The 16,594-nt window shown below is 45.4% G+C and overlaps 2 protein-coding genes across 4 annotated transcripts in view; one reads left to right on the top strand and one right to left on the bottom strand.

Annotated features, from left to right (window-relative positions):
* Positions 1 to 9,592, top strand: part of LOC135394950 (carbonic anhydrase-related protein 10-like) — a 62,584-nt gene extending 52,992 nt beyond the window's left edge. The window contains exons 5-10 of one of the 2 annotated variants that reach the window (XM_064626054.1): positions 239 to 334; positions 507 to 573; positions 2,428 to 2,714; positions 8,648 to 8,690; positions 9,229 to 9,280; positions 9,354 to 9,592. In XM_064626054.1, coding sequence (XP_064482124.1) covers positions 239 to 334; positions 507 to 573; positions 2,428 to 2,714; positions 8,648 to 8,690; positions 9,229 to 9,254 — 519 coding nt within the window. In that variant the 3' untranslated portion in view covers positions 9,255 to 9,280; positions 9,354 to 9,592. Of the gene's footprint in view, positions 1 to 238; positions 335 to 506; positions 574 to 2,427; positions 2,715 to 8,647; positions 8,691 to 9,228 lie in introns of both variants that reach the window. The other variant, XM_064626053.1, reaches the window with a different exon arrangement.
* Positions 1 to 16,594, bottom strand: part of LOC135394949 (male-specific lethal 3 homolog) — a 151,391-nt gene that overhangs the window by 75,236 nt on the left and 59,561 nt on the right. For both annotated transcript variants that reach the window (XM_064626049.1, XM_064626050.1), the window contains exon 2: positions 12,117 to 12,185. The gene's annotated coding sequence lies outside the window, so the exon portion shown is untranslated. The remainder of the gene's footprint in view (positions 1 to 12,116; positions 12,186 to 16,594) is intronic.

A 16,594-nucleotide genomic window follows, 5' to 3' on the forward strand; every position in this document is an offset into this window, starting at 1 on the left:
AGAAACACTAGACCGAGGTTTTACCAGGGTTTTACCCCCGTACCGAAGTTCTACCCCGCTCATCATCAAATAAAGTTGTTGTTGTTGTAAAATTTTGACCCGCTATGGCGGGTACACAGGCAAAACTGAAAATCACCGTTTTCCTTCTCGCGCCGGTTGCGCAATCATGTTGCGCTCCCGAAGAGTGTAACTACACAATAAAACAGTCTGAATTTTGTTTCGTCTCTGTTTTTTGCAGCTTCAGATCTTCGGCTACAACTGCGACCTCTACTCCAACGTATCCGAGGCTCGGCAACGCGCTCAAGGCATCGTAGCATTAGCAGTTATTATCAAGGTACGTTTAGAGTCATTGTCTACACCGTCTAAAGTCAGCTCATATCAGCGCGCGATATGTGTGTACCTGGAAAGAAATGTGTTCTCGGTGACTATCGAGTGTGTGCTTATAGGGGTGACACGTGTAAGGGGTGCTAAGGGGTGTGAGCTAAGTGGTGACATGCTCGTTTCAGGTTAGCGATACTGCTAACTTGGAGCTACGGCTTCTGACGAGTCAACTTCTACAAATAGGGTACAAAGGTAAGAGTATAACTCTCTCTCTGTCTGTCTGTCAATATAGGATGAATATAGGATTGAGTTATTAATTAGCTACTGTTGGCTGTTATTAGCTATACTGTAGGCTGACACGCGTTACGTGTAAATCTACCCAAATTACCTTACTGTTAGAGTACACAATGTTCTAATACGATATAGAAACCATGTCTAATCAGCAGTCCCTGCTTTGTAGGTTTCCGCTTCGTAGGACTTTCTGGAGGACGATCCTCTTTTTGTGTGAGCATTCCCGCAAATACAACGCAGTATTATCGGAACCTTTTTTTTTTTTTAATATAGACCATTACGCCTAAATACACATTTAGATGTGCATTGCTAATCAAGGAGTATGTGGTTACGTAACGGTTTCGTTAAGATGGGGATATATGTAACCTGGGTAAAGAAACTGGACATCGTCTAATGTGCCATCAGCAAAATTGGATAGGAATTATTTTGTCTCTCTGTGGTGACTTTCATGAAGGACTGTACCATTCGGTACTATTTAAAAACGTCGCAGATGTATTTGTGCAGAGTAAACGTCTGCATCGCCGTTTAGAAAAAGAAAATGAAAAGAAAACTGAACAAAATTGCTTCTGCGGCTCTGCGAAAATCTCTCAGAAATGTAAAGACCATTGTACTAATCGGATACGCTTATTGCTACTTCACTTGCCAAGTTGCTCAGCTCCATTAAAATGTGTGCTTTCACGGAGACCGCATCTTAATGTGTTCTAAATGCAAATTGACGTGATTTTCATTTTGTGATTCTCCCACCATTCGATGCACGACGTATGTTAATTTGCTTGCATCAGCACAGTCCATATACAGCTCATTAATCAACCGATTGGTGTCGACAATATTCTACTTTACATGCACCTTCACGTAGATAGAACCGCTGCACGCAATGTATGCGCCCCAATCTGTCATAACACGCTTCGGAAAAAAAACATCCGTCTTTTCTCCGTAACAACAGAAAAATATAATACGCCTAGTGTTCTTCAGTGCGTCAGTGACATGAACAAATACGAGTGCATTGACAAAGCATTTTGGCGCTCGACTTCCTGGCGTGGCATTCCAGCTTGTCTCAGTTATTCAAGCGAGTCCTTGCCTTCCTGCAAATGCTTGCCAATTACCGGTATCCGTGTGAGATGTGCTTTCGCTTTGGTGTCACCGCTTCGTTGTCAACGTTATTGCGATTAATAAATTACTTCAAATGCCGATTGGAAAACAAGGGTGATTTGTCTTTTGCGAGCCTGTAAAGCGTGCTTTGCCTGCATAGCTTTGCGGCGAAGCAGCAAAGTACGTGGTGCAGGCGCAGACGAGAGAAAATTAGGCGACGCCCTAACGAAGGTATTGGAAAATACAGAGAGGCTTCAGAGAGCTTCGCACACGACACTCTGTGAGTCATTTTGACACGTCGCAGACACACGGGCCCAAAAATGACAAAATCAGCGTTCTTAAGAGGAAGCAGCGATTGGTTAAATCGAAGTCAGTCAAGCGGTGACGTCACAAGGAAAGTTGACGTCACAAGCCTATCTTCCACCACCTCTACTGCGACCGCGAAACAGCGCCTTTCTTTGTCTTTTTTTTTTTTTTTTTTCAATGTTTTGACGACGGAACTCGACATGTTATGAACACTCAGCATGAACGTAACACCGAAACGAATCTAACTCATGATGAAACCTACAAACAAAAACACAAAAGGTGTAATTAAAAAAAAAAAAAACTGTAGCGGAAAGCGATGCTTTGCAGCATGAATAGATACACTAAATTAATTAATTAATTAGATTAAACCCGCATATAATCTTGATGTTACATTTCTTGTCTTGTTTTTTTTTTTACCAGGTTCTCACGTTCCAGTACAGTCCCTCTCCATCAGGGAACTCCTACCGGATACAGACGCGTACATGACGTACGAAGGGTCCATGACGACGCCCGGATGTGACGAAACAGTCACGTGGCTGGTGATGAACCGACCGCTGTACATGACGCGGCAGCAGTTGTTCGCCACGAGAAAACTTATGCAGGGGGACACCTTTCATCCAAAGGCTCCCCTGGGAAATAACTTCAGGCCGACACAGCCCTTACATGGCCGTGTTGTGAGAACCAATATCGACCTTCTGCGAGCAGAGGTCAGTAACAACTTCCACTCGGGCTTAGAGGGATCTCTCACAGTGGGGGTCACCTTCTGTTTCGGCCTTGTACTTTGGAAAAGCGAGAAAATAAAACTTTCTAGCGAAGTCCTAATGAAAAGGCAGCAGCAGCAGCCGGGAGGAGACGGGGAAAGTGCAATGCAACGAACAGGACGGCGATTGTGTTTCTTTCCGACTGGAAAGGGTAGCGTTGAATTGAATTGAAAATAAAAATAACATTTATGTTCCGTTCCACGAATGTGCAACAACAAACACGGGTTGGTGAGGGTAATGGTAAAGCGACAGGTTTAGACGGGTGACACATTTTTGGCAAACCATTAACAACTTACAACTTAACCATGAATTCATTAGGACATTCAATAAATTCGTGACGTATCACAGTACTTGATACCAACTGTACCAGACAATATCAAGATTGCCGATGTTTCCCAAGACAGGGTACAACCCTAGCTGTTACGTTTATGCCGGATGTGTTAAAAAACTCGCCTGATAACTGAGAAAATAAGGGTGTCGTCGTTAGAAACTTATTCCAGGAGAAAGGTCTCATTCTCATCTTGCTGTTTTACCTGGCCTTAACAAGAGATACACTACCGCCTATGTTCCGTCATCTAGGGTAGCCGGCCCTCGTGATGAGGGCTACAATCCCCATTTTTTTCTTTCAATCATCATCATCATCATCATCCGTCATTCGTTTGAAGTCGCACTCTCGTTGGCAAAAGCGGCTTCAATGACGGCATAATTTATTGTGTACGCAAAATCGCAATATATCGGATTGATCTCCATGCCTTCCCATGGCATTGCGGTTTCTTCGCAAGAAGACTGACCACGTTATTAATACATTCGAAAAGTTTACAGGGTTTGTCTTGAGTATATATGTTATTAAGATCGCACGCTATCTATATCTGCCCATCTTCTAATACATGCCGATACTGCCGACCTTTTACTAATTATTAATACCAACTAATTACTTGCTAGTAGCATGACCTACGGCAATCCTCGGGTTTTACGATAAAATCGCTCGAACTTGATCAGAAAAAAAAGGCCGTACGAAAACGCTGGGCTGTACGTACGCAAAGCCTGTGAACCTTTTGAGACATTAAAGAGTTTTAGTACATCGTACGCTATCCCCTTTGCGTACGGATGGGATAGCGTTGGTGGTTCAGCGCACTGCGCGGAGCTCTTTTCCTGTTGTGGGCGCGCGCAGATCCGTCAACGCTATCCCTTTTGTACGCAAAGGCGATAGCGTATGATGCACTAAAACTCTCTATTAGTGAATTTTAGTGCATCGTACGCTATCGACTTTGCGCAGGTAGGGGATAGCGTGGTGGTTCTGCGCACTGCGCGAAGCTCTCTTTATGTTTGCGAGTGTGCAGAACTAGCAACGCTGTTCCTTACGGACGCGAAAGCGATAGTGTACGTAAGGGATAGCGTTGGCGGTTCTGAGCACGCGTAAAACGTAAAGAGAGCTGCGCGCAGTGCACAGAACCACCATGCTATCCTTTGCGTACGTAAGATCTAGCGTGGTGGTTGTGCACAATGCGCAATGCTCTGTTTATGTCTTGCGTCGACTAATTCTATGCCTTAATGAAGCAAAGGCGATACCGTGCGATATACTAAAACTCATTAATGGGAGGAAAAAATGGAGGCAGTGCCGTTAATGCCGGTAGCAGACTTTCCCGTCACAAAGAAAGGGAATTTCATCACGAAAAGAAGTCTATGCGCCATACCTTCTCATTGCTGACGTTTCTGTGTGATGTCGGAAGTTCGATAATTTTGCTTTACTGTCGCTGCCCCAGCATATCAAAAGCGACGTATTATGTGCGCCTCAAACGACTAATACATACCACTTACCGGTATGGATCTCAGTCTTTTAAAATGCGACCTCGTCAATGCACATACTCCCCATAAAAAATGGATACCCTTTCATAGCATCTATTTATTCAGCATGCTTCAAAGCCGCTTCCTTCCTCTTGACTTCGATTAGCCAGCCACGCAGAAAGCTTTACACTCTATCATAATCTGCCTCGTACATTCAGCGCATCAGAAATCGTCAGGTTTCGTGATCGATCATCTCTAGGAAGATCCAAGATTACGATTAAGGAAACGGACCGAAACAGGGGACCGAGACAGAGTCAACCCAACGTGGTCTGACTTCCGTTTGTCCCGTTGAACATTTACTCGATGGCACGTGCGTCAATTGATTGTCCAATCCTTTATACAGTTTTCGCTGTCTGCCGTATTACGGATGTTGACAAAAACTACCAATATTCATGAACCGACGGAGAGAAACGGTTCTGGGCGCACGGTGAGTTGTTCCCTCGCGACCGTTCGATGTAAAGTGCTGACGGAGGATACGTGGTCATGTAAAAGAAGATAGATAATGAATCTTAGCGTGTAGCAGCTTCGAAGCGCGCGTGTTTATCGAGCCACGTGTGTTCTGTAGAAATAAATGGTCTACCACGCATGGGAACATTCTTTTTCTTTTTTTTTTAATGAGATGGACGTATGTAGCTGAGCTGCTGTACCGCAGCTGAGATCACCCTGTTATGAATTTTTGTTCGCCTACTAGATCGCCTTCGAGTGCTCGTTGTTATCGAGGAAGGTTCTATGGAGATGTTTAACTTGAAAAATGTCCGGTTACCGTTTAGATAATCGAAAATTGATCGTGTTGCCGGGGGTGTAGTCGTATGTTACGACGGCCTAGTATTGGGGGGGGGGGGAAACAAAAATATTTATCTGCGTTATCTGTGCCTGTCTAAACTAAAGTAACATGCATTATAAAGCTGCCAGTTCATTTCTCCTAAGCTTTCGTTTGTTTGTGTTATCTAGAAACTTCAGTAAGCGGTTCCGAATGTGCCGAGGTAATTTTTCTTTGAAATCTAACCACTCCGGTTCTGGGCGTTGGAGGCTTACGTGTTTCTGTCCTCCATGTCTGTAGGCTGCGTCTGCTAATTCTCGTTCTTTACGTGGTTAATCTTTCTGTATTCGTTTATGTCTACACACTAACGGGGTAAAGTGGGAAGCAATTACTCCCAATTTTAGCACCGTCAGCACGAAATGTACTCTCCAACACCGCAGGTAGTCTCTAAGCTCCGCATAAACTCCGGTGGGTTTAGTCCCAAGGGAGTAATGGTATAGTGGCAGGAAGACTAAAATCACTTTTTTTTTTCTCAGCGTGTGCGTTGTTCTTCATCTACATCGTTCAGATGTATATCACTCCTAACCGAAGATTCGGGCCCCAGGACAGATTTCGTCTTCGAAGATTCCATTGGCTGCAGTGCGGGAGGGGTGTAATCAGCAGTGACACTAAAATAACAGGAAAATGAGCGCGCAGCGAGCTGCTGGGGCGCGCCTTCTTCGGAGACCGCAATTCTCTATCTCATTGGTGGTGCCGAAGACTTGGAGGTAGTGGGTTCGAATCCTACCACCGGCTGTGCTGTCCGAGGTTTTCCCTTGGTTTTCCGAGCACCTTCCAGACGAATGTTGGCACAGTTCCCCCTGAAGTCGGCCCAGGACGCACACTACCCCCCCGTATCCCCACTCCTTCCTGCTGTCCTCTCTCCATCTGTCCAAATCTATACGCCGCGCATAGCCACAGTTGCTTCGCGGCGCTAACACAGAATCTAAAAAAGTTATCTATCTTTATCTACCTCTGTACAGCACGAACAACCAGCTATAGCAAATATCATTTTACTCCTCCTTTTGATTTCTCAGCTGATACTTCTCCCCTCCCATGCTTCAGCCAATAAGATATCCTTTAACTACTAAGGATGAAAAGATCGCGATTTAAAACCTAACCCCAACTACCCTGCAATTATATTGAAGGGACGTATTCTATTCCTCCCGGATCGCTGACCACAGTACCGAAAATCCCACGCGAAATGATGGCGTAGTTCGACTCTTATTCGACGGAATACACGACAAGAGCGGACGCCGGATGTTGAGAGTGTCCCGGAATTCCCTCTCTGGAAAAACGAGGGAACGTCACTCCCTAAGAACCAATGAGGGCGCGACCTTGAGAAAAGGAATGCCGCGGCCGTGCGGCCGTCTGAGAGTTAAGGGGCGTCTGGAACCCTGGACAGCGCTTTTCCTCCTCTCAGCACCTCCCTCTCACTCCTTCGCTGAGGGAGTGACGTCACGCCGCCGGATAGATTGTCGGCTGATGCCGAACGTGATGTGATGTGATGTGATATGATAGAAAAAAACGAAGGAAAAAAAAAGCGAACGTAGTTGTACCGGCTTAATAGTGAGTAGAGATAGGGTACAAGCAAAACGATACTTCTTCATTATTTAAGAAAAAGAGAGAGGTACGGAGAAAAAAATGGGACAACACACACATTATGATCCTCAGCTCAGATCCTCACTGAGGATCTGAGTAACATTCACATTAATATTAATCAGTAGAAGAACAATCTTCGCTTCAAATATCGACGGATCCCTACACGAAGCATTTCCGTGAACCCACATTAATATGGATTACTAACATGCAAACGAACGTCCGAATCCACATTTCAACGCCAGCTCCGAGTCAAGACTCACTCAATACTGGTTCCTTTCAAATCACGTATTCCTCAGCAGAGACGAAACAGCGAAGTACCTCTCTCTCTCTCTTTCACCACCCAATTTCCATAACATCGGCCGGTCCCTTATTCGGGTCGTCGTCGTCGTCGCCAGTAATCGAGCCTATGGACACTGGCCCTGCCTCCGCTTCTAACTACCGCTCGCAAAATGTTTGCTTAGGAGCTGCGAAATATTATAACGCATGCAGGCCCATGCCCTCACGAGCCAGGTATGCGCTTGCACGTTCCGCGACCCTAATGAATGGGAGGTGAAGGATTACCACGGCGGCGTTTAGTACATGGCACCGTCAATGGGAGTTTCTTTTTTTTTTTTTTTTCGGTTAACAGAGATAGCTTTATATAAGGGACATGTTGCATAATGGAGATATGGTTATAGTCTGGGGTGAGACTCCGATGCGGTGGCGCGGTTACGAGCTGTGGAGCGGGAGGACAGGGTTGCTAGATCTTTGGCTGTGTAGCATCTAAAAATGACGAGGGCATGACTGCTTTTTGATGGCGCTTACGTAGCAGTGCTAGGAAAAGGTAGTAGGTTAGAATGTACAGTTTGGTTGTAATGTTTTTACTGTATTTGTTTCATGCCTCTATACTGTGGGACGTGTGCTTACAGCGTTCAATATAAGAAGGCGTAGTTATATTGTATTATTTGTGTTGTACGCTAGTTCAGTGAGATGTTCGAATGTTGTCAATAATAATCCGTTAGTTTTATTTCGTTGTTATGTATGTTGTGTGTGTTTGCTTCGTTCTGTGTTTATGTATTTGTGTGTTGTGTTTTTGCCTAGCGTTCCGTTGATGTTGTCTCACTGACTCCATCTGACTGTCGACCCCTATTGAGCGTCGTTCATCATCTCATCGTCAGGACACGTCTCATTCCGTCCATTGTGCCTTGGGGTAGTGGGCCGCACCTTTTTCCTCATTCATCATGATTAATTTATTCGTTGTTGTTGTTATGAAAGGAGGTCACGTTTGAAATTGAACTTTAGCAGCTACCGAGAAACTGCTCATTAACTGATCAATTACGGAAGGCACAATGAAACTGCGAAAATTTGCCAAAATTTTATTGAAACCATTCGAAGGCTTATAAATTTTATAAAAAACCAAGTAATATACTCGAAAATGTTGTCGATATAACCGAAATTTTGAAACTGAATGCAATCAAATGCATTTGGTTCACTTATCAAATAGTGATTGCACATTCTAGTATTTGTGCAGTCTTGTCGTCATACCATCTCAGCGCTATGCGTGGCTAGAAATGAGTTGCTATCTGCAATTTTGTAAATTATAGGGATTACATTGCGTGCAAGAGTTGCCCACTTTGTCGCTTTAACTTTTCAGGACAAGGACTGCCCGTCGATGCAGGCCAAAAAGTTTTACCAGGGTAAGTTGCAAGCAATGTGTTAGGTTATCAACCGATTAAATAACAACAACAGCGAGTTATACAACTTTGAATACTCAAGGTTCAAGTATCATGTACCGAAAGGCATACTTGGAACTGTACCTTTGAGACCCGAATGTCATTTCTTCGCTATATCTCTGCACACTCCGTCAACCCAAACAGAGTTACCCCGCCAGATAAATTATACCGCATCGCCAACGGAGTGACGATTATAGGGCTCCCATATAACTTCAGTGTCAGCGCACTACTTGTGGAGACGTAAAGTGAGGCTGCCAATAGGTATACAAGCGTAGAGTGACGTCCTTACTTTACTTTACTTAACTTTACTTTACTTGACTTTAAAAGTGCCGTCCTTAGGCTAATACAGAAGTTAATATCGCGACAGCTTTTGAATTGAGGCAAAGTGAAAACATAAACCTGAGCTCTGCTATGACAGTATCCATTTCGACGGAATCTACACACATGGACGTAGCCGTTAAATACATGCCGCCAATACTGACCCTACCCATTATTCCTGCAGCCAATTTCGACCTGTTCACGCGGTAGCAGCGACTTCCAAGTACTCATCAGAGGTATCGGAGGTATCGCCTCCCGTCGGTACATCATGCCATGGCCTACGACTCGCCCCGGGATATCAACTCGCAGGGGGAGAAATACCCTAGAACAAGACCACCCGGAGAAGCCAAGTACAGACTGATGGGGCCAAAGGTTGCAACTTCCAAACGGTGCGTACCACGTGATGGACACCAGATGGACAACGGATGGTGCCGGACATGAACGTCTAGTGGTGCACTCCCGGAGACGTGATTAGCCTACGTGGTTTCCCGTTCCGTATTCCAAGCATAGATTTAGGAATTATGTGAATAAAGCGGTTGAACAGAATGTCTGTGAAACTGAACGAAAATCGTTTCATTCCAACACACGTTGACAGCAATTCATTAGCATTACTCACACTCACATCTCCATCAGCGATGTATTACCGGTTCAACACTTTTGTAGGCCACACTGGGTTTTATTTGCTAAATTGATGTCGACCGATACACAGCTCCAAGAGGTCCATTTTCGTTTCTACAACAACGATTAAACCAAAAGAACTCTATATATTTATATTTATTTTTCATCACTAGGAAACAAGGAACAAGAAAAACCGTGGGGCGTGTCCAATAGCTTTCGCTAGTACAGGCTCATGCCCCGCGGGGTAAATGGAACAGAAAAACAGGTGAGATAAATAATGCAACAAACAGTTACATTCCTGGGTTCAAATAGGCTGAAGTGTCCATAAGGTATCGTCGTAGCATGTTGCGGAATGACTGGCTGTTTTTAACCTCAAGAGGCATAGAGTTCCAGAGTCGCGGCCCAAAACACACTGTCAATCTCGTACCATACATATTTTTTGGCCGATATAACATAAAGTCTCTCGTTCTAACACCATGGCACCTAACATGCACTGTCGCTATACCGAAGTACAATATTAGTCGACAAAGAAAGCTTGTTAAAATATCACTGATGAGTACCTTACAACAACAACGCAATATGAACCGTTCTGCCATAAAAGAACACTCCAGTGCAGCAAAATCCAGCCAAATGCCATTCCATGTTCCGCCACTGCTGTTTCCGCTCTACTTTTATATTCCCTTTAACAAAAGCCTTTCGACATCCCTTATATCCACGGTGCAAGTCACGAAAGAAGAGCAAGTTGACAGACGGATCGCGTGTACGTCTTCCGCAAGGTGAGTTTTGAGAGGTTTGCAGGGAAACTTCCTTAAAGGAGGACTTACGAAACGCCCGGCTGAACACAGGACGGCATCTCTCATTCCACCGGTGCGGCTCGCCTTGACGAAACGCTGCCAGCTATATGCGGGGGCATGATTTTTCTTTTTCCTTTTTTGCCTTCTTTACTTCCTGTAGTTTTCCCGTGATGCAACGTCGTATGCGGCGGATTGTAAGATTATTTCCCAAGAACTGAGAGCGCAAAATTTGCTTTGAGTTCATTGCTTGAGTTACTCACAAAGATACGGGTGCCGTATACACTGAAAGGTGTACTCCGAGACAACATAAGAGCTGCGGTCACAGAAGGTATATCTTCGACGGCGGGTAATGCAGTCCACACATTGAGAGAGGGGGATACGAGGGGATAACTGACGTCAGGCAGACAGGGAAGCCAATTCACATGTTTTCTCAACGCGAATACTTTGTGTTTGCTTTAAAAGCATGCAGGTGCGCTCTAAGAGTACGTCGTCACCGACGAATGTTTTCGCAAAAGTGTTGAGAGAACTATCCCCACAAATGGCGCCCAACGTGGTGCAGGAATACATTCCACAAAGCTCTCGTGTGGATGCAGAGTGGGCGAGCTGCAGCTGATGGAAGTCCTGCAGGAACGTAAACCGTGCCTGCAGCCGAAGCAAGTGAGCGGCGTCTCAAACCAAGGCCGCTTACAGGATGCCTGAAAAAATCAGTGTACCTGAAGCAGCGGTGCTCCGTCCTCTCCAACGGCCGGGCGGACGACCGAGGCCCCACGTTTTGGCGCCATTTGTGGGACGTATTCCCACGGTGTATACAATCAACAGTCTGAAGCATGCACGCGAACTGCGTTATGACTCGGAGGCGTCATAGGCTCGCCTGAGTCAATCACGGACGCCTTTAGATTTCTGAGCCTATAGTTACTTTTGACGTGCGCCGGAAATCTCCGACACACGGTACCCCCACATTGCTCCCGTCCTCTGTTGGGATTGAACCCGCAACCTTGGGGTCAGCAAGCCAAGAACGCCTCGTCTCTAAATTGTTCGTTTTCGGAAGCGTCGGAATGTGCAAAAAATAACGCACGCTCTCTCGCAAGAACGATGATCATAGCTGACCTCTGTTGCGCGAGAGAGGTCTTCCATCTGCACACCCCTCAACTCTTTCAGAGAGCCTGTAAGTGAATGAGGGATGCTGACGTCACGTCACTGCGTGACGTATACAGTACGCCGCAAGCAACGTCGCGCCGTGTCGCTGGCGGTCAAATTTTCAGTGGGAAATGAGACCTCGCAGCTGCTCGATACGCCGATTCTACGTCACACCGATTCGCTTACATCACGCTAGGAGGACGAAGTCGAGCCTTTCCCTCTACACTCCTGCACACCGTACAATCTGTGCTAGAGGTAATGAACAGCAAATATCGAAGTGTCACAACCCGCTTAATTAATAACGCAGAATATATATGTAACTCAGATAAATCTTGAGGTCGAACGTCACACGTTCAAAAACTTCACTCTGAGGCTGTATTCCGCGATGACACACCAGCGGTTTTTCAATTGTTTAGACTTTTCTTGACAAAGGGTTTACCAGCAGTTTTTTCGCGACCGCTTTCATATGCAGAGCTGTCACGCTCTTAAGTTCCAAAGTGCACCGAGAGCTCCACGGACTCACCTGAGTTCTTCCCGCATTCACTGCCCTCCTCCACCAATTTGTCCTCCTCCTTTCTTCTGGTCACGAAACCTGGAAATACAAGCACAGGAACAATATAGCAGACAGAAATAATGTGTCCACCCGAAGCCTCGGCGACAAATAGTCTAATTCCGGCGAAATTTACGCCATCCAATTCCCAGCGTTGGTCGACACGTTCCCCGCATAAAGTTCAATGTTACAGCGAACAATACCTGGCTGGGAGGAATAAAGAATTCGAGTGGAGCCGACAGGGGAACAATTAGCTCGCCTGGCACTTTGTTGGGACGCAAGTGGACCCAGATTGTCTTCGTAAAGAACCACAGAAGGTGAGAATATTAAGATTAACTGGCTGTATGGCGGCTGCACGACGTTCCGTCCGAGTCGCGACAAATGCTCTGTGACTGCCGTTAGCTGCGAAGTCGGCCCAGGACGCGTGCTTTAAGTTAGAGCAGGCAGTCGTCAGCGGAAACAACTGGGTCGGTTGGCAGCAGGGCTGTTTGGATTTAATCCAAATGGATTTTATCCGGTGGATTTTTGGGGGGGGGGGATTTTATCCACAAAATTTAATCCGGATTTTTTAGAGATTTTGTCCAGATGCGACGTGAAAGACAATCTTAATTCAACGTCACACGGAAACCTCCCTTATTTTATTGCAGTGTCGGCTGTTTAAAAAAGCCCAGGTACGCGCAACATTAACTTCTAACATTTTTTAATTTAGCAACTTTTAAAGTAGTCTTTTTGAACTTTTCAGATTTAACTTTTTTCCCGTTTTCTCTTCTAGTTCTGCCCATTCAGGGAGGGGTTTTCTTCAGCTTCAAGGCGTGTAGGCGTCTACACCATTCACCCACGCATGCGTGGGACTCTACCTCTCACAAAGCAATGGAAACTCATTCAGTGCAATGGAAACTCATTTTCTGGGACAGGCAGTTCCATAAACCGAAACTATGAGAGGTCAAGAAGAACAGCAAAACACATTTCTTTTTACTCTGTGTCACATTTCTAGGCTTGTCTATATCATAGGCTGTCGCGGCTGGTCGTGGCGAAGCGCAAAATTGCGTATTTCATTGGTGTAATTCATTGGTGTAAGGACGTAATTCATTGATTGATAAGGGAGTGAAAGAGCGTCCTTTTGCGCTTCGCCGCGACCAGCCGCGACAAAAATACGTAAACCGAAACCAATTAATTACTGCAACAAATGACCCGCTGCGGTGGCAGATTTTTCTCTAAAAGGTGTCCACTGAAGGTCCCAAAAGGGGTAGTACCCATTTTAATGCCGACAGCACCCTGCTTTAGAAGTTACGCTTTTTTACGAAACTCATTTGCATTTTTTATTTTAATAATGAGAGCCTCCCACTAATTCACACGGTGTGCAGCTTGTAGGTGGTATCGGACAGATACTTGTAAAAAAGAAAATTCGTGGATTGGTGCACCCGTTCGCGAATTATTTAGCCCGGGGATTTAACTGAAACGCCCGTTATATACGGTACACAAGGCCACCGAATTTTACGACCCATGGCAAAACAGTAGATTCCACGTGGAGCAATAACAGAGGGAACAAGCTGAAACCGTGGGCAAACACCACGTGTAATCTTAACAGGCAAGAAATTCCTTCTCCCGTTTATAGTTAAGGACAGGGACGGTGCACGTGTTTCTCTGCAAACTTATGGAAACGTCTTGCTGGTTTTGAGCCTTCGTGTTTGTGTTTGTTTACGTGTTCTTGCCCATCGCTCAGGCTTGCGTATCATGGAATTTATGGAGAACGCTTCAATAATTTCGCGAACAGTTTTATCAGAATTCTTGCCGATTACCGTAGTATCTTTGAACCCCGGCGAACAAGAACAGTCCCTATACAGCGTACTGGCAGATGGCCAGAAGAAGTACGTCCTATAGACGAAGCATGCTCGAGAAGTCTTATGTTGAGACAGCTGCCAGACTGGCCAATAATAAATACTGCCGCACTCAAACGGTATGGAATACACAAATCCTATATCGCACTGCACCAACGGATCCCTGTGTCTCACTTCACATCTCTTAGTTGTTTTGGGCAAATTATATGTTGGCATAAGGACTGTAGTTTATGTGGAGCAGAAAAAACGACATCTACTCCACTTAAGATTACGAGAGATTTTGTGAGATTTTTGAGTCATGATAGCTGCGAGTTTGCAGTTGTCGTTCACCTATACCTTTCGGCGTTTTTGTGCTGCAGTTCATTATTTCAGCGTGTTCCTCTTGAACTTCGACTCCCTGTACACGTAACCTCTTCCCGTTGAAGACTAACGCGAAAAGTAGGGTCACGTTGGTGGACCTTATCGAAACGGAGTTAATGATTTCCGATACGAACGATACACAAATCGCGCTTGTTGCGTACCAATTACAGCGACAAAATCCGGAGCAATTTGCCGTCTCTTTCGAACGGATAACCGCTCAGCGTCGAGGCAATCCGGTACTCGGGTTTTTTTTGTCGCCCTTCGGACTAATTAGGTGCTTATCAGGTGGACGGACGTCTCGTCGTCCCGTTATTGATGATGGCAGAAGCAGCAATAAGCTGAAGTGGGAGGGTGCATCAAACATGCATGACTGATGGCGGTCGTCGAAAGCAAGGGAGAGATCCTCTTATCGGTAACGGCACAGCCCGTGGAAGAGGAGAGAGTTCCTCCACCCCCCCCCCTTCCCACGCGGACTCCGCCCCTATATGCATGCCTTGTCTTTTTTTTCTTTTTTTTTTCTTTTTTGTCATGGTGCGGATACCTGGATGGTGCAAACCAGCGAGGTTCTTGCTGTCCGAGGCTTTGTCTTACATTTTGGGTTGCGCTGAACTGCGTATATATATATATTACAAACATCGATATTCATAATTCCTGGCTTTACGTCGCTAGACCTACCGCTCCACCCAGCCCTACACTCTTAAAAATGGTGGTGGTGGTGGTGATAGGGCTTGCCGTTGTCGGCCTCACGTATGTGGGCAACGTCACGACTCACGCCCTGGGGGGAATGTGCGTCCTGGGCCGACTTCTAAGGGAACTGTGCCGACATATGTCTGAAAGCGTCTGAGGAAAACCCAGGAAAAACCCCAGACAGCACAGCCGGCACCGGGATTCGAACTCTTAAAAATGGACTTCACCGCATAGCACGCTCTTAGCCAACCGTCATCTCGAATGATATCGTTATCTGCCCTGATTTGATGGAAACGCGAGGCGTACGCCTTTTTTGTGACACTTACGCTGGTCATAATTGTCACAAAAAAGGCGTACGCCTCCCGTTTTCAACAAATCAGGTCAGATAACGATATCATTTGAGATGATGGTTGGCTAGGTGCGTGCTATGAGGTGAAGTTCATTTCGAGAAAAATCCATTGTTGTTACAAAAAGGGAAAACAACCGCGCACTATCCATATGGAAGCATTAGCGTATCTGCCGACGATCCGTATAAATCAGGGGCCCTTGGGTCCCCAGGCCCTCAAAACTGTCATCTACAAACGCCATTGTATTTTAATTTTTTAGGTGTCATCTTAAAGTAGCAAAATCGAAGTCATCCATCGTCAATAATGTCAGCTAGCTGTTTCTCTCATTTTTCAATTTCGTTTTCCAGGCTGAGAGTGTGAGCGAAGGCAACGATGCAATGTTTAAATATGATATAGTCCCTCGGTGCTGCTGTACATTGTATTAGCCGTTTGTGAAGAACTACATATTTTTCTCGAATCGTTTTTCGTATTTTCAGTACCCGATTCGGAAAGGTAGCACGTTTATTTCTCTTGGTGTATGAACTGGAGCCTTTCAGTAATGAATTCTGCACACACCGTCCTGCTCCGCAATAACTGCACCACACTCTTAGAAATGAACTTCACCGCATAGCACGGTCCTAGCCAACCATCATCTCGACTGATATCGTTATCTGCTCGGATTTGTTGAAAACGGGAGGCGTACGCCTTTTTTGTGACAATTATGAACAGCATAAGTGTCACAGAAAAGGCGTACACCCCCTGTTTTCAACAAATCAGGACAGACAACGATATCATTCGAGATGATGGTTGGCTAAGCGCGTGCTATGCGGTGAAGTTCATTTTTAAGAGTGCATCTATGTTTTTCATACAAACAATATTTGTCCGTGCAATAGAATTTATAAAGAAAAATATCCACAGACTCAATAAATTGCCAATTGAAATTCTTTAGATCTTATGTGCGAAGTCCTGTGGAGTTCCTTTGAATTAATTTATGGCTATTTTGGGACAGACTTCCTTTAGACAATCTTCAAAAGAATCTCTATAGAAATGTTGCCATAGACATCCTTTTGCTTTTCTTATGGAAGATAACAGCACTTCTTCTATCTCTTCTCTATCGATACTTGTTTGCCTTTCTTTCGGTTCTTCTCCCCACGTGCATCCACCCCCCCCCCCCCCACACACACACGCTTTTTATGGGATGCTCACTTCTGCCCGTGGAGGCAGTATGATATGGAGCACC

The sequence above is a fragment of the Ornithodoros turicata genome, chromosome 5 (assembly GCF_037126465.1).
Source record: "Ornithodoros turicata isolate Travis chromosome 5, ASM3712646v1, whole genome shotgun sequence".
NCBI classification, from domain to species: Eukaryota; Metazoa; Arthropoda; class Arachnida; order Ixodida; family Argasidae; genus Ornithodoros; species Ornithodoros turicata.